Source organism: Schistocerca cancellata, chromosome 11 (genome assembly GCF_023864275.1).
Source record: "Schistocerca cancellata isolate TAMUIC-IGC-003103 chromosome 11, iqSchCanc2.1, whole genome shotgun sequence".
NCBI lineage: Eukaryota > Metazoa > Arthropoda > Insecta > Orthoptera > Acrididae > Schistocerca > Schistocerca cancellata.
The window spans coordinates 108237177-108253137 of record NC_064636.1 but is presented as its reverse complement, the minus strand read 5'-3'; the positions used below and the strand labels follow the sequence as shown (position 1 = coordinate 108253137).

General features: G+C 39.1%; 1 protein-coding gene across 3 annotated transcripts in view; it reads right to left on the bottom strand.

The window, feature by feature from the left end:
* Positions 1–732: 732 nt before the first annotated feature.
* The window catches only part of LOC126108453 (putative nuclease HARBI1), a 52889-nt gene continuing 37660 nt past the window's right edge, over positions 733–15961 (bottom strand). For 2 of the 3 annotated variants that reach the window (XM_049913665.1, XM_049913666.1), the window contains exons 5-6: positions 10405–10728; positions 733–2194 (exon numbers count right to left, since the gene is read on the bottom strand). In XM_049913665.1, the coding sequence (XP_049769622.1) occupies positions 10448–10728 (281 nt within the window). In that variant the 3' untranslated portion in view covers positions 733–2194; positions 10405–10447. Of the gene's footprint in view, positions 2195–10404; positions 10729–15961 lie in introns of those variants that run through there. The other variant, XR_007523528.1, reaches the window with a different exon arrangement.

Here is a 15961-nt window from a genome sequence, read left to right as displayed (position 1 = left end):
GGAAGAATTACATAAAATTGGTTCTGGAACAGTTGGCTTAGCACAGGAGTTGATGTGGTGTAGCAGGTTCTCGTTAATCCAGTGCACTAACTGCTGCTATCATATCAGCATTACCTTCATGCAGTAACTTAGCATTCTTTTGTTTCCTCTTAAAAATAAAAAAAATGAAGTAACATACTTTTCTGAAGCACTAAATGTGCAGACAACTTCTTGAACTGGATCCTAAGTAAAACGTAGGAAGGAAGGAAGATTGACTGTAATGTCCCATTGGCATTGAGGTCACTGGAGACTGAGCACAAGCTCAGATGGTGTCAAGGATGGGGAAGCAAATCAGCCGTGTCCCTTCAAAGGAACCATCCCGGCATTTGCCCGGAGCGATTTAAGGGAATCAATGTGACACCTAAATCTGGATGGCCAGACACGACTCTGAATCGTTGTCGTCCTGAATGCTAGTGTGCTAAACACTGTGCCATCTCTCTTGGTAAGTAATATGTAGCCCCTACACATGTGACATGTCGTATGATTGCAATGTGCAGGACTTGTAACTTATAAACCTTGAAATTATTTCTGTTCAGATATAACAGTGATAACTAAGTAGTCTTAACACCTTCCCTATAAAATAGGGGAAAAACTGTACAACAGATACAAATATCACACAATAATCAGGTATTCCGGGGTTTTGTTTTTTATAATGATGCTTGCAGCAGAGTACTCTTTAGCCAGCACAACTGAGGCTCATATTTTACAACTGTTTGCAGAAAAAAATAGCTTCATAATAAAGTAAGTTTCTTGAAATTTGAACCATACGAAATAGAGACACAACATTTATTTCTAATCAGAAAAACTTGATTCTCCATCTTACAACTTCTTCTACAAATGAAGGATTTCAAATACTTCTGTTTAGTTACATCAAAACATTTTTAACACTGACATCAATGCTCCGAACTTAAGAGCAGCTAGTCAAGGCTGTAATGAGTTTCTGTGACTTAAAGTAAAAAATTAAAATTATCATTTCTCTTCTAACAGAGAAAAAACTAGATATACAGGTACTTCATTCTGGATACATACTTAACTGCACACAAACAGGTTACTGCCTTCATGCTTCTCCTGTAAAGCCTTTAAATTAACATGGAGTCTAAATGACATAATTTTACAACTCCGAAGAGCTTTACACTAATTTGCTAAACACTCCAGCCTTTGCAAATATTTGTCCAGGGCACAGATCTAACAGTGTACAAAAGTGGCAACTGAAGCAGAGAGAATGAATTTCATTTCCCATCATAAAAAGCTTCATTACCAGTCTTGCAGCTTCTTCCACATGTGAACAGTTTACAAACAGTTCTGTTTAGTAATCTGGAAGTGGATAGGGGAGGGGGGAGGGGGGGGGGGGAGAAGGGGAGAGGAATGCTCAGAAATGAAGAGCAACAAGTCAAATTTGTAACGAGTTCCTGTACCTCAATGTAAAAAATAAAAAAAAAACACACTCTTCATTTCACTTCTAACAGGTGAAAAACTACGTATACACATACTTAGTTTTAGACACAGATCACTGCTCACAAATGTAGGTGTTTACACAAAAAAAAAGAACCTTAATCAGGTACATCCCTCTTTCAATATGAACACTGTGAAGATAACAAAAAGCTACAGTATCAGTCTTGAATAGTTTCTTCTACACATGAAAAGTTCAAAACACTTCTCCTTAGTAACTGAAATACATTTTTAACACTAACATGACTACTCAAAAATTAAGAGCAACAAATCAAGGTTGTAATGAGTTCATCTAACTGAAAGCAAAAAAATCAAAATTTTCTTTTCAGTCCTAACAGATGAAAGACTAGATATGCAGGTACTTAGTTTTAGACACAGACACTTTTCTGCTCACAAACAGGTAAACAGATTACTACTTCCTCGCTTCTCCAGTAATACTTTTAAGTTTGGCACTGACAATATTCAGTGTCTAAATAATATGATGTCACAATTTTGCAGATCTCGACACCAAGGAGCTAAACAGTCCAGTCTTTGTGAATATTTGTTTAAACCACAGACCTAGTGGCAACACGAAAAATGTCCTGCAAACTTGTAGTTTTACATATCACAGTTCAGTTCCATTTTATCAAACTTATACAGGGCAGCTAATGTAACTAAATGCATTCTAGAGAGAGATACCAGTATCGGAGTATTTATCTTTCTGGGCCTGGAAATCAAGAAAAGCCCATCATTACAAACAGAAAAAGGAACATCTGTCATACAATATAATTACGAGTGCAGAAGAAAATTGAAATTCTTTTCTATACAGACAAGGGCAATGAAAAATAAAAGATGCAGGCATGTATTACTGACCACAAGTTATCATCAAACACAGTTATGTGGATTACCTTCACCTGTTCTGACAACACTCCTAAAACAACTAGTATTTCTTTTCTTTTCTTTATTCTCCTTTTAATTGCCTAATTCGGATACCACACAGTAGGCACATGAAATATCAAAATTCTTTTACAACTTCTGCTTTCATAATCCTTAATGTACAAGTGTGACTTAATTTGTCCAATAACAGTAGTATAAATATTTTAAATAAAACCCATTTTTAAGGAAATATTGAAATTAGTTTTTGTTCAGTGAATTGTGGTTGTTAAGGCAGTTTCACTAGCAATCCAAGAAAAAGTTTTCTAGAATTTTTGAGACTCATTTCAGATGAGAAACTAAATCATAATTAGTTACTTTCACTTTATCACCCCCTATCTACTGATGTTTAATGATGGCATACTGAGCTCTATCTGGAACAGTTGGAGTTGCAGCGATATATGACACATATCACATTTATAGGACACTCAAGAATTTTGACAGGTATTTCACCAATACCAGTGGAGTTTTTATTTTTCAGTTCCCTAATTACCCTTTCAATTTTACTTACAATGGCAGGAGGGAAAACCAGAAGATGGAAGGAATATAAATGGGTGGTTTTTAACTTTAAACAACTAAATATCTTGAAAAATACACATCATATGAAAAAAATGTTCTTGGTGATAGTTAATATTTTCAAATGTTTGTGTGATAAAACTGACCACCTCCTACACGGGGGTGGGAGATCAACTTATTATTTTCAAATGGAAGTCACCTTTTTGTTGCAGATTCAGATCCTTCATCTACATCTACATCCACATGACCACTCTGCAATTCACATTTAAAGAGCCTGGCAGATGGTTCATCGAACAACTTTCACAGTATTTCTCTACCATTACACACTCTAACAGTGTATGGAAGAAACGAACATTTAAATATTCCTGTGTAAGCCCTGATTTTTCTTATTTTATTACAATGATTATTTCTTCCTATGTAGGTTTTTGACATTTTCCCTGATTTCACACTCATTATTTATGTAATCATTCCAATTTAAGTTGTTTGTAATTGTAATTCCTACATATTAGTTGAATTGACAGGCTTTAGATTTGTGCAATTTGTCATGTTACTGAAACTTAATGGGTTCCTTTTCACAGTCATGTGGATGAACTCACACTTTTCATTATTTACGGTCAGTCACCTCTTTTCACACCATAGAGTACTATGTCTAAATAATTTTGTAATTGGTTTTGATCTTCTGATGCCTTTAATCATCTGCAAGCAATTTACAATGGCTGCCCAGATTTTCTTCTAAATCTTTTATATAAATTAGGAACTGCAGAAGGGCTATCAAATTTCCTTGGGAAATGCCAGCTATTACTTCTGTTTCACTCGATAACTTTCCATCTATTGCTACAAACTGTGATCATTCGGACAGGAAATGGTGCATCCAGTCGCACAACTGAGACGATACTCCATAGGTACGCCACTTGATGATGAACCATTTGTGAGGAACAGTATCAAAAGCCTTTGGGAAATCTAAACATATGGAATCAATTTGATATCCCCTGTCAATAGCAATCATTACTTCACGAGGATAAAGACCTAGTTGAATTTCACAAGAATGATATTTTCTGAATCCACGTTGGCTGTGTGTCAACATAATTTTCGTTGAGGTAATTCACGAAGTTTGAACACAGTATATGTCCCAAAATCCTACCTCGAATTAATTTCAGTAATATACATACACATAATTCACCCGGTTTACTACCACTTCCTTTCTTGAATACTGGTGTGACAGTCTAGTCTTTAGGTACGAGTGTATTGTTGGGTGCGAAGTTATATAAGGCATAGTTTTACAGAAGTTCGAAATTTAGCATGAAATTCAATGAAAGATGCTTTTAATAGGGTCCACAATGAGATTTTATCTCAAAATGTGACAGGAAGTCCAAAGTGATTTTGGTCGGATGTGAAGTGCATCAGCAGCAAGAGACAATCGATACCTTTACCAGTGAAATAGCAAAGGTAATGTTACCGATGACACTGCCACAAAAGTGCCGAGTTGTTAAATACAGTTTTCTGACATTCCTTCACTAAAGAACATGGATATTATATCAGCATACTCTGAAAATATTCTAACTGGTCTACAATCTGGACCAGAGGACTTGCCTTTATTAAATGATTTAAGGTGCTTTGCTACACCAAAGAACTCTACTTCTAAGTTATTCATGACGGTAGCAGTTCTTGATTGAAATTCTGGAATACCTAATTTGTTGTCTTTAGTGAAGGAATGTCAGAAAACTGTATTTAACAACTCCACTTTTGTGGCACTGTCATCGGTAACATTACCTTTGCTATTTCACTGGTAAAGGTACAGATTGTCTCTTGCCACTGGTGTACTTCACATACAACCAAAATCACTTATGACTTTCTGTCACATTTTGAGACAAAGTCTCATTGTGGACCCTATTAAAAGCATCTTTCATTGAATTTCATGGTAAATTTCAAGCTTCTGTAAAACTATACCTATCTTGGGGATTTTGTGTTCTTTTAAATTAGGCACGCTTTTTTCGTTGCTTCTGCAATGATATTCTGACCTGTTCTGTGTACTGTGGGAGGTCAGTTCCATCTATTATTAATTTACTTGGTATAAATCTCTCGACTGTTGTCAATACTATCTCTCTGAATATATGCCACATCTGGTCTACACTTATGTAGTCAACTGGCTAGGAGTAGAGACTGTCTCTTAGGGACGTGTCAAGCAAATTTTTATCTGCTTTTTAAATAGACATATTTTGTCATTTTTATATTTTGTATTTATTTTTGGTGGGCTTGGGGACTGTGGTATTCAGTCTCGCTACAACATTCTTCTGATCACTAATCCCCGCATCTATCTTAATGCTCCCTATTTGCTCAGGTTTATTTGTTGCTAAGAGGTCCAGTATGTTTTTGCAACCATTTACACTGAGTGGGCGCCTGAGCTAACTGTTCAAACTGATTTTTGGAGAAGCATTTGGTACAATTTCAGGTGACGTTTTATGCTCACCACCAAATTTAAACATGAATTTTCACCAACATATTGAGGGTACATTGAAGTCACCACCAAGTACAATTGTATGAGTGGGGTACCTATTTGAAAGGAAACTGAAGTCTTCTTTGAACTGTTCAGCAACTGTATGATGCGAGCCGGGAGGCCAGTAAAAGGAGCTAACTATTAATTTATTCTAGTTGTCAAGTATAACCTCTACCCACATTACTTCAATTTTGATACAAGACAGACTACTTCTACCAGCAACAAACACGCTACCACAAACTGTATTTAATCTGACCTTTTTGAACACGATTAGGTCCGTTTTTAAAAATTTTGCCTGAACTTATCTTTGGTTTTGCCAGCTTTCAGTACATATAACAATATGTGCTTCTGTGTTTCCTGTTAGCGCCTGGAGCTCTCAGTCTTACCCAACACAGCTATGACAATTTACTACTATAGTACCTACGGTCCCTAAATCAACCCTCGTCTTGCATTTGACCTGGTCCCTTTGATACTGAAACCATCTTTGTTCTTTACTAAGACCCTCTAACCTGGTCCAATCCACACAGCCCCTGCTATCTGTGTAGCCACATATTGTGTGTAGGGGACCCCTGAGTTGAACCCAATACCCCACCACCCAACGGCACAAGTCAAGGAATCTGCAGGCTACACAGTAACAGAACTGTTTGAGCCTCTGAATCACTAATTCAGCTAGCTGCCTCAAACCTGAGGGAATGCATCAAAAAAGACCTTAGGTTTATCTGAAACAATTTTTTCTATTCGTGGTAAATGGTGCTGTAATTGGTGTGAGATTTAAGACGCTTGGAAGTAAGAATGGGCTGAAAACAGTCATCCTAATGGTGAGATTCAAGGGGGACTTACTAAAATCAAGTCTTGTGATGGTGTGGGGCACTGAAGGAAACAGAGAGCTACATTATATTAAATGTAGCTTATATGCCAGACTTTTAAATGTCTGCATGTAAAAGTTTTACTGCACAACTAAATTTGCAAAACTAAATTAAATATTTAACAACAGCTATTTAGGACAAAATCTTTTCAATCAAACAAGTCAGTGCTAATCGAGGGGGAGAGGGAGGGAGGGAGGGAGGGAGGGAGGGAGGGAGGGAGGGAGAGAGAGAGAGAGAGAGAGAGAGAGAGAGACAGGAGCACACCACAGAACTTAACAAATCTGTATTTGCAATTCGAGTGTTAGCAGACATAGGCGACATAAAAATGAAAAAGCTTGCACACTTTGATTCCATAATGTCATATGGTATAATATTTTGGGGTAACTCTTCAAGTCAAACAAAAGTTTTCAGAGTCCAAAAGCGTGTAATACATATTATTTGTGGAGTAAATTCACGGACGTCCTGTAGAAACCTTTTCAAAGAACTGGGTATACTAACTACTGCCTCTCAGTATATTTACTCCTTAATGAAATTTGTCCTAAATAATATATCTCTTTTTCCAACAAACAGTTCAGTTCATACATATAATACCAGGAACAAAAATGATCTGCACAAGGACTTAAAAGCACTTACTTTAGTTCAAAATGGAGTCCAATACTCAGGAACTCTCATCTTCAATAATTTGCCAGCAAACATAAAAAAATTTAGTTACAAATAAAGATCAGTTTAAAAGAAGCCTCAAAGACTTACTAGTCGCCAACTCCTTCTACTCCACTGACGAATTTTTTAATAGAAACAAATGATGTATTGTATATACTCATACTATTAGTACTGTTATTTCAGCTTTAAAAAATGATGTATTGTATATACCCATACTATTAGTATTGTTATTTCAGCTTTTTCTTTTTTAAAAAAAGTGACATGTTCCACATCCACGAGGATCTCCTCAGTACGGATCTATGGAACGAAAAACTAATCTAATTTAATCTAAGAGAGAGAGAGAATTCTGTCAATTACAGTGCTAACTACCATGAACGGAAAAAATGTCTTTGGTAAATCCTAGATAGGTTTTGGTGTAGAATCCCAATCTACAGTAGAAATGGGGGATTCAAATTTGAAAATAAAAAGTTGACCCCCCCCCCCCCCCCCAAGGGGGCAGGATCAGTGGTTGGTAGGGGATGGCCAGTTTTAGTACAAACAGGTGTCCCCTTTGAAAATATTAACTTTTCATCTCAAAATTTTTTCATACAGTGCATATTTTTAAGATACTTAATTGTTACAAGTTAAAGCAAACACCCCGTATAGAAGCGCTATATAAGAGAAATTAACTTGAAAGTAACATTATAGAAAGTGGTCAGGAAAATGAAGATGAGATTATCCCTCTCCCAGTCTCCCGTCCCCTCCCCCCATCCACCGCTCCTCCCGACACTGTCCTCTTTGCTTCTTTTCCCTCTGTTCTCCTGCTCCTTCCCTCTGTCCGTATCCTCGTCACCCTTCCGAGTTGAGCTCTTCCCGCCACTTATCTCCTCCTCACTACCTTTATCTCGTCTCCTTGCTGTCTCTGTCCATCTCCTACTTCCCCTCTGTCTGTCCACCTCCTCCATCTTTGCTGCCCATCTCCTCTTCCCTTTCTCTGTTCATTTCTTCCTCACCGTCTCTCCATCCTCCTCCTCCTCCTCCTCCTCCTCCTCCTCCTCTACTCTCCCCCAGTCCATCTCCGTCTCTCCCCTCCACCTCTGTCGATCTCTTCCCTTTTCCCATCAATTTCCCCCCCCCACTCATTTCTGTGTCCATGCCCTCCTTCCCGTCACTGTCTGTCCATCTCTCCCATCCCCCTGCCTGTCTCCAAGTGATCATCCCCCCCCCCTTCTGTCACCAAGTTATCACTCCCACCCCAATAGGAGGATGCTAGTTCTTGTTGTTGTTGTGGTCTTCAGTCCTGAGACTGGTTTGATGCAGCTCTCCATGCTACTCTATCCTGTGCAAGCTTCTTCATCTCTCAGTACCTACTGCAATCTACATCCTTCTGAATCTGCGTAGTGTATTCATCTCTTGGGCTCCCTCTACGATTTTTACCCTCCACGCTGCCCTCCAATATTAAATTGATGATCCCTCGATGCCTCAGAACATGTCCTACCAACCCTTCTTCTAGTCAAGTTCACGTTTCACTTCCGTACATGGCTACACTCCATACAAATACTTTCAGAAACGACTTCCTGAAACTTAAATCTATACTCGATGTTAACAAATTTTTCTTCTTCAGAAACGCTTTCCTTGCCATTGCCAGTCTACATTTTATATCCTTTCTACTTCGACCATCATCAGTTATTTTGCTCCCCAAATAGCAAAACTCCTTCACTACTTTAAGTGCCTCATTTCCTAATCTAATTCCCTCAGCATCACCCGACTTAATTCGACTACTTTCCATTATTCTCGTTTTGCTTTTGTTGATGTTCATCTTATATCCTCCTTTCAGGACACTATCCATTCCATTCAACTGCTCTTCCAAGTCCTTTGTTGTTTCTGACAGAATTACAATGTCATCGGCAAACCTCAAAGTTTTTATTTCTTCTCTATGGATTTTAATACCTACTCCGAACTTTTCTTTTGTTTCCCTTACTGCTTGCTCAATATACAGATTGAATAACATCGGGGAGAGGCTACAACCCTGTCTCACTCCCTTCCCAACCACTGCTTCCCTTTCGTGTCCCTCCACTCTTATAACTGCCATCTGTTTTCTGTACAAATTGTAAATAGCCTTTCGCTCCCTGTATTTTACCCCTGCCACCATTAGAATTTGAAAGAGAGTATTCCAATCAACATTGTCAAAAGCTTTCTCCAAGTCTACAAATGCTAGAAACCTAGGTTTGCCTTTCTTTAGCCTATCTTCTAAGGTAAGTCATAGTGTCAGTATTGCCTCACATGTTCCAATATTTCTACAGAATCCAAACTGATCTTCCCCAAGGTCGGCTTCTACTAGTTTTTCCATTCGTCTGTAAAGAATTCGCATTAGTATTTTGCAGCCGTGACTTATTAAACTGATAGTTTGGTAATTTTTACATCCGTCAACACCTGCTTGACAGATGTGAAAATTACCGAACTATCAGTTTAATAAGCCATGGCTGCAAAATACTAACGCCAATTCTATACAGACGAATGGAAAAACTAGTAGAAGCCGACCTCGGGGAAGATCAGTTTGGATTCTGTAGAGATATTGGAACAAGTGAGGTAATACTGACCCTACGACTTATCTTAGAAGCTAGATTAAGGAAAGGCAAACCTACGTTTCTAGCATTTGTAGACTTAGAGAAAGCTTTTGACAATGTTGACTGGAATACTCTTTCAAATTCTGAAGGTGGCTGGTTCTTATCATGTTATTTCAGTCTAGATCCAAGTTTGGTTGAAATCGATCCAAGGGTTTGGGAGGAGTTTTTTTTTTTTTTTTTTTTTTTAAAAAAAACCCTTGACTTGGCTTGAGTATGCACATGTCAAAATATATTTAACATATTTGGCACACATTTGTACACACATTTCATCTGTATCCTTAGTGAATTACATCCTGCGTTATGATGTATTTTGTTTTTGCATTCAGTGTCGTACAATTTTATACTAATAGAGATAGCAGCAGAGAAGTAATTCATATGAACTCGTGCAGCAGTTTTCCACGCATTTCAGTGTATTTTCGATATTGTATCTCCTGAAATATGTGTCGCAAAATGATATAATTTTGCATGAACGTTTGGTGGTAAGTGCTAATGGAATCTGCAGAAGCAAACTGAAATCTTATCTGCTTAACAACTACTACTCTACGCAACAATTTCCAACTTGTTCCGTATCCCAGCAAGAAGTTGCAACGGTGATCCACGGAACGTGCAAAAAGCCAATTATTGTAGTATTATGCAGTACTGTGTTGCCATGTAGACAGATAGCTAGAAGTAGAAGAAATAGGAGCTATTTATTTAACTGGGGGAAACAGCTTTGCTATTCAAAGTATCATTTATCATTCTTGTTATTTAATATTAAAAACAGACAGCATAAGAACAAATAGCATAGTCTCAAAAGTTGTACTAACTATAGCTACCACCAACCAGAATGTTTGTAATTTGGTCCAACAGCAGTTTTACTTACATTTTCTAATGTGTGGGTGGTGATGGGGTATCTGGGACTGCTTTTACAATAGCAACTGTGCATCAATCGTATCTCTCACTTCCAGCCCTCGGTCATCAGGGTCAACTGCTTCTTTTTCAGCTCGAATTAGCAACTGTGTGGCAATTCTGTCCCTGTTTTCCAGCCCCAGTTTATCATCTCCGATGTCGAGGTCATCCGATTCTTCTTCGTACGATATTAGTAACTGTGCAGCAATCGTGTCCCTCTTCTCCGCCCCTAATTCGTCGTGTCGGATATCGAGGTCAACCGATTCTTCTCCTTCTGTAGCGTCTTTATCGTGTTCACCTATGTGTGAGAGAGATAATTAAACATTACTAAAGATTTCCAAAAGCATTTGTATATTAAGCTTATATCAGTGAATTCTATAAATGAATAATAGGTATTGTAGAATGAGATTATCACTCTGCAGCGGAGTGTGCGCTGATATGAAACTTCCTGGCAGATTAAAACTGTGTGCCAGACAGAGACTCGAACTCGGGACCTTTGCCTTTCGCGAGCAAGTGCTCTACCAACTGAGCTACCCAAGCACGGCTCGCGCCCCGTCCTCACACCTTTTCTTCTGCCAGTACCTCGTCTCCTACCTTCCAAACTTAACAGAAGCTCTCCTGCGAACCTAGCAGAACTAGCTCTCCTGAAAGAAAGGATATTGCGGAGACAATTTTAATCTGCCAGGAAGTTTCATATCAGCACACACACTGCTGCAGAGTGAAAATCTCATTCTGGAAACATCCCCCAGGCTGTGGCTAAGCCACGTCTCCGCAATATCCTTTCTTCCAGGAGTGCTAGTTCTGCAAGGTTCGCAGGAGAGCTTCTGTAAAGTTTGGAAGGTCGGAGACGAGGTACTGGCAGAAGTAAAGGTGTGAGGACGGGGCGTGAGTTGTGCTCGGGTAGCTCAGTTGGTAGAGCACTTGCTTGCGAAAGGCAAAGGTCCCGAGTTCGAGTCTCGGTCCGGCACACAGTTTTAATCTGCCAGGAAGTTTCAATAAGTATTGTGTTTAGATGCTGACGTGTCCTTTCCCAACACTTAAGACAGCAAAACATGCTAAAAATTTAACATTTTGGAGTGATTTTTAATGTAGTTTGTTACTGACTGCCTATTTTCATAATATGCAGGTATAAATATGAAAACTATAAATTAGACACGAGTTTCAGAAACACTTAAATCATTATGATGACTATCAGCCAACCACAGCACAGGTGACATGTCCACATGGATATCAGAACAATTTCCGACAAATTCTGTACTACAGCAAGAGATCGAAACGATGATCTACGCCTACATCTGTACTCTGCAAACCACTGTGAAGTGCATAGCAGAGGGTACATGCCACTGTATTGGTAATTTGGGCTTTTCCTCATTCCATTCACATAAGGAGCGTGAGAAGTGAAAAAAATGATAGTTTAAATGCTTTTGTGCATGCTGTAATTAATCTACTGTTATATTCACTATCCTTACAGAAGTGACATGTGGGTGAGGGGGTGGGGGGGTGGGGGATGAGGGTGGTGGTAGTAGTAGTAGTAGTAGTAGTAGTAGTAGTAGTATATTCCTAGAGTCATAATTTAAAACCAGTTCTTGAAACTCTGTTAGCAGACTTTCTCAGGACAACTTCTGCCTGTCAAGTCATTCCTTTCAACACCTGTGACACACTCCTGTGCGTCAAACAAACCTGTCACCATTTGTGCTGCTCTTCTCTGTATACGTTCAATATCCCCCATCTGTCCTATTTGGTATGAGGCCCACACCCTTGAACAATATTCTAGGATGAGTCACCCGATTGATTTGTGAAGAATCTCCTTTGTAGACTGATGGCATTTCCCTAGTATTTTACTCAAAATACAAAGTCTGCTACATGCCTTACCCGTAACTCTGCCTATGTGATTGTTCCACTTCATGTTCCTAATAAGTGTTGCACTCATGTATTTGTATAAGTTTACAGATTCCAACTGTGACTTAATAATATTATATTCAAGAATACCATGTTTTTTCTTCCATGAAGTGCACAATTTTAAAGTTTTGAACATCTAAAGCAAGTTGCAGACATTGCACCACTTTGCAATCTTATCAAAGTCTGACTAAATATTTGTACAGCTTCATTCAGAATGTAATTTGTTGTAGATAACTGCATTGTCTGTGAAGAGTCTGTGTTTACTATTAATATTGTACACAAAAAAGAGGGAAGGAAGGAAGGAAGGAAGGAAGAAGAAGAAGAAGAAGAAGAAGAAATTCTAACAATAACTATTATGCAATAAATATCATAGTATCTTGTGAAAATTTGCAGTCCAAACAAATACTAAACTAGAGAAAGCTCTGTAAATAATAGTGTAATTAATGTGTAGAAGTGTAAGATGTCCAACAAATTTGATATCTATTATGACAACTTGCATCTCATCTACGGGGGAAAAAACGTGAAGAAAGAAGGATGTACAAAAAAATGAGAAACATAAATTACGATCCAGGTGAAAGCACATCTGTACAAACAACTTTTATACGAGTGCTGAAGCTACAGACAATCTATGTTTTTGTAAGCAAGCAGTGGCGAAAGGAGTGACTTCAATAAATTTAAAGAGAAATTTCATCTGAAAACTAAATGCTGGATATGTGAAGAATGTGCAGAAAGGCATATGTCAGGTGTAGACAAGAAAGACAAAATTACTACAGTTCTTATAAAACAAAACGAAAACTTAAAAATAAAATACGACCAAATTCCGATATGTAACCGAGACAGTGCAAACTGAAATTAGTGAAAGTGTGTACTACAAATTAGACACGGCAAAAGAAAAGTAGTGGAAAAATCTGTGATAAGTCCACAGGAAAGTGACTGTCAGGAAAAGCTGAAGAACTGTACTGGTTATCCAAACTTACAGATTTCAAGTTTTGGGACGGAGCAGAGACGAAAGTAAATCGACGAAATGACGATGTGAAGAAACGTCGAAGCAATGCCGAATAAAAGCAGTTAATAGCAACAACAAAACAACAATATTGCCAGACAGCCACGGACGAGGACTAGCCGAACCGATAAACCAGCTGCCAATGTTAAAAGTAATCAGGTCTGTCGAGCCGTGTGCTCCTCTGTCAGAAATAGAGAAACTAGCAGATCTGCCGATTGTATTAATTTAAATAAAAATGATTACATAATTCTAATGGGCAGATTGAAAGTGATACAAAACAAACAGCGTCCAAATAGTCCACGAAGGCTCAATGGTACCGACCGGCCGCCCCGTCATCCTCGACCCTTAGGGGGCCCAGGATGCGGATGTCGGAGCCCGCGGTCAGCCGACACCCGCGGGATAACAAGGCCGCCCAGCAGTGTTAGTGACGTCACACTAAGCGGCCCATAGCCGACGCAGCAGTCCACGGACACCTCCGTACAGACGCGCCTGGTACTCACGATCTTCTGTCCGTCATACAGAAAGGAGCGAACTATAATTCGAACCAAAGACCAAATTATATATATTCTTGTAAACAGCATAAAGGTTCATAACGAAATACCGATTACATACACGGACAGGAATAAGTTTAATCGATTGAGGAACTTTGCCACTATTTTATAATTGTCAGAACACTATTTAGCTTTAAAACTCGCATACAGGTGGTGACAAATGCCAACTGACAGCAGGACTTAACATTTTCAAGCTATCACACTGAAAGTAAATTAACTTAAACACTATCATACATAGCAAAACCCTCACAACTTTCGTTTACAATAAGGTAACAAGAGTTTGCTTTATCTCATAAAACACATGACAATTGTGAATTTACTCATATGTTCATGGTGACAGCTCTTTTCAAGAATTTTTACAAGTGTATCCCCAGTAATAAAGAATGGAAACGAAAGATAGATATCAAATATTCTCCTTTTAACATAGACATCACTGAACACAAGATTCCGTCTTGCACTGTGATACTAAGGGACTGCTCTTTCCTTTAAGAAAAGCCTGACAATTTGAAGTTCACTCTGCTATTGAAGATACACTTCTTGAAACAATATTAAAAATGTTATGAAAGGTAAGGAAATGAAAAACAACCAAGTGCATTACATGTAAGAATGTGAGCAAAAGGCTGAGGCTCTCTTTACTTACCATTTTCAATCTCTCTACAGCTTATTTCCTTTTCCACGTAGAAATCACCAACTGCAAGTCTCATTATTGCTGTCTGTTACTAACAAAGTGCTTTTCTATTTAGAAAACCTGACAATTTGATGTTCATTCTGGTACTGAAGATAAACACTTTTCAGAGGAGTTCTAGAACCTATTCCTGCCCGTATATGTAATCGGTATTTCGTTATGAACCTTTATGCTGTTTACAAGAATATATATAATTTGGTCTTTGGTTCGAATTATAGTTCGCTCCTTTCTGTATAACGGACAGAAGATCGTGAGCACCAGGCGCGTCTGTACGGAGGTGTCCGTGGACTGCTGAGTCGGTTACGGGCCGCTTAGTGTGACGTCACTAACACTGCTGGGCGGCCTTGTTATCCCGGGGGTGTCGGGTCAGCACACCGCTCTCTGGGCGATTGTCAGTTTTTGAGACGGGTGCCGCTACTTGTCAATCGCGTAGCTCCTCAACTGAACTCTCGAGGGGCCGAGTGCACCCCGCCCGCCAGCAGCACTCGGCAGACCCGGACGGTGGCCCGCGTACGTGCCGGCCGAACCTGACAGTGGCAAACTTTGGCGATCTGCAGTGAACCGGTGTCACTAATGCGGCAAGGCTGTCGGCTCGAAAGAAGTACACAGAAATGAAACACGAGTGACTGCGAGTAATTTATAAGTTAACTAAAATAAAAAAGGGAGAGGAAAGAAAAAGAAAGAATGTAATAGACTATCTTCAGTTGACTTTCCTCGAGTTACCTACTATTTGTGAGAAAATCACATTCTGACAAGTTCAGGTCACAGTGTGTGGCTGCACCGGGCACGTGCAACCGAGCTAAATAATCGAGTGCAGGTGAGACTGACTAGGTGTTCACTGTATGTTTACTGTTTTCCTGTTAAGTACCACAGTAATTTTCATTAGTTCCCAGAATCAGATTCTAGCTCAACAACTAATGAAAATCCGTGGCTGCATTTAAGTGACTACATTACTTTTGTACGTAGATCGAGAGAACAAACACGTTTTGACTGTAAACTGTACTTACCTAAAAAAAAATCAGCAATTGAGGCTCTCACTTTGAGCCTTACCAATTTCAAAAAACGTACAAGGAGAGCACACCAATCACAGTATAAGGAAGGTAGTCAGATATCTACAGTGGAGCCAGCAGTGATCCAGTTCAAAGTTTCCAGGATGTGACCATAATAAAGGAGTATGTGACGGTAAATTTGATAAAATTCCGCAATATCCTTTCTTTCAGGAGTGCTAGGTCTGCAAGGTTCGCAGGAGAGCTTCTGTAAAGTTTGGAAGGTAGGTGACGAGGTACTGGCAGAAGTAAAGCTGTGAGTACCGGGCGTGAGTCGTGCTTGTGTAGCTCAGTTGGTGGAGCACTTGCCCGCGAAAGGCGAAGGTCCCTAGTTCGAGTCTCGGTCC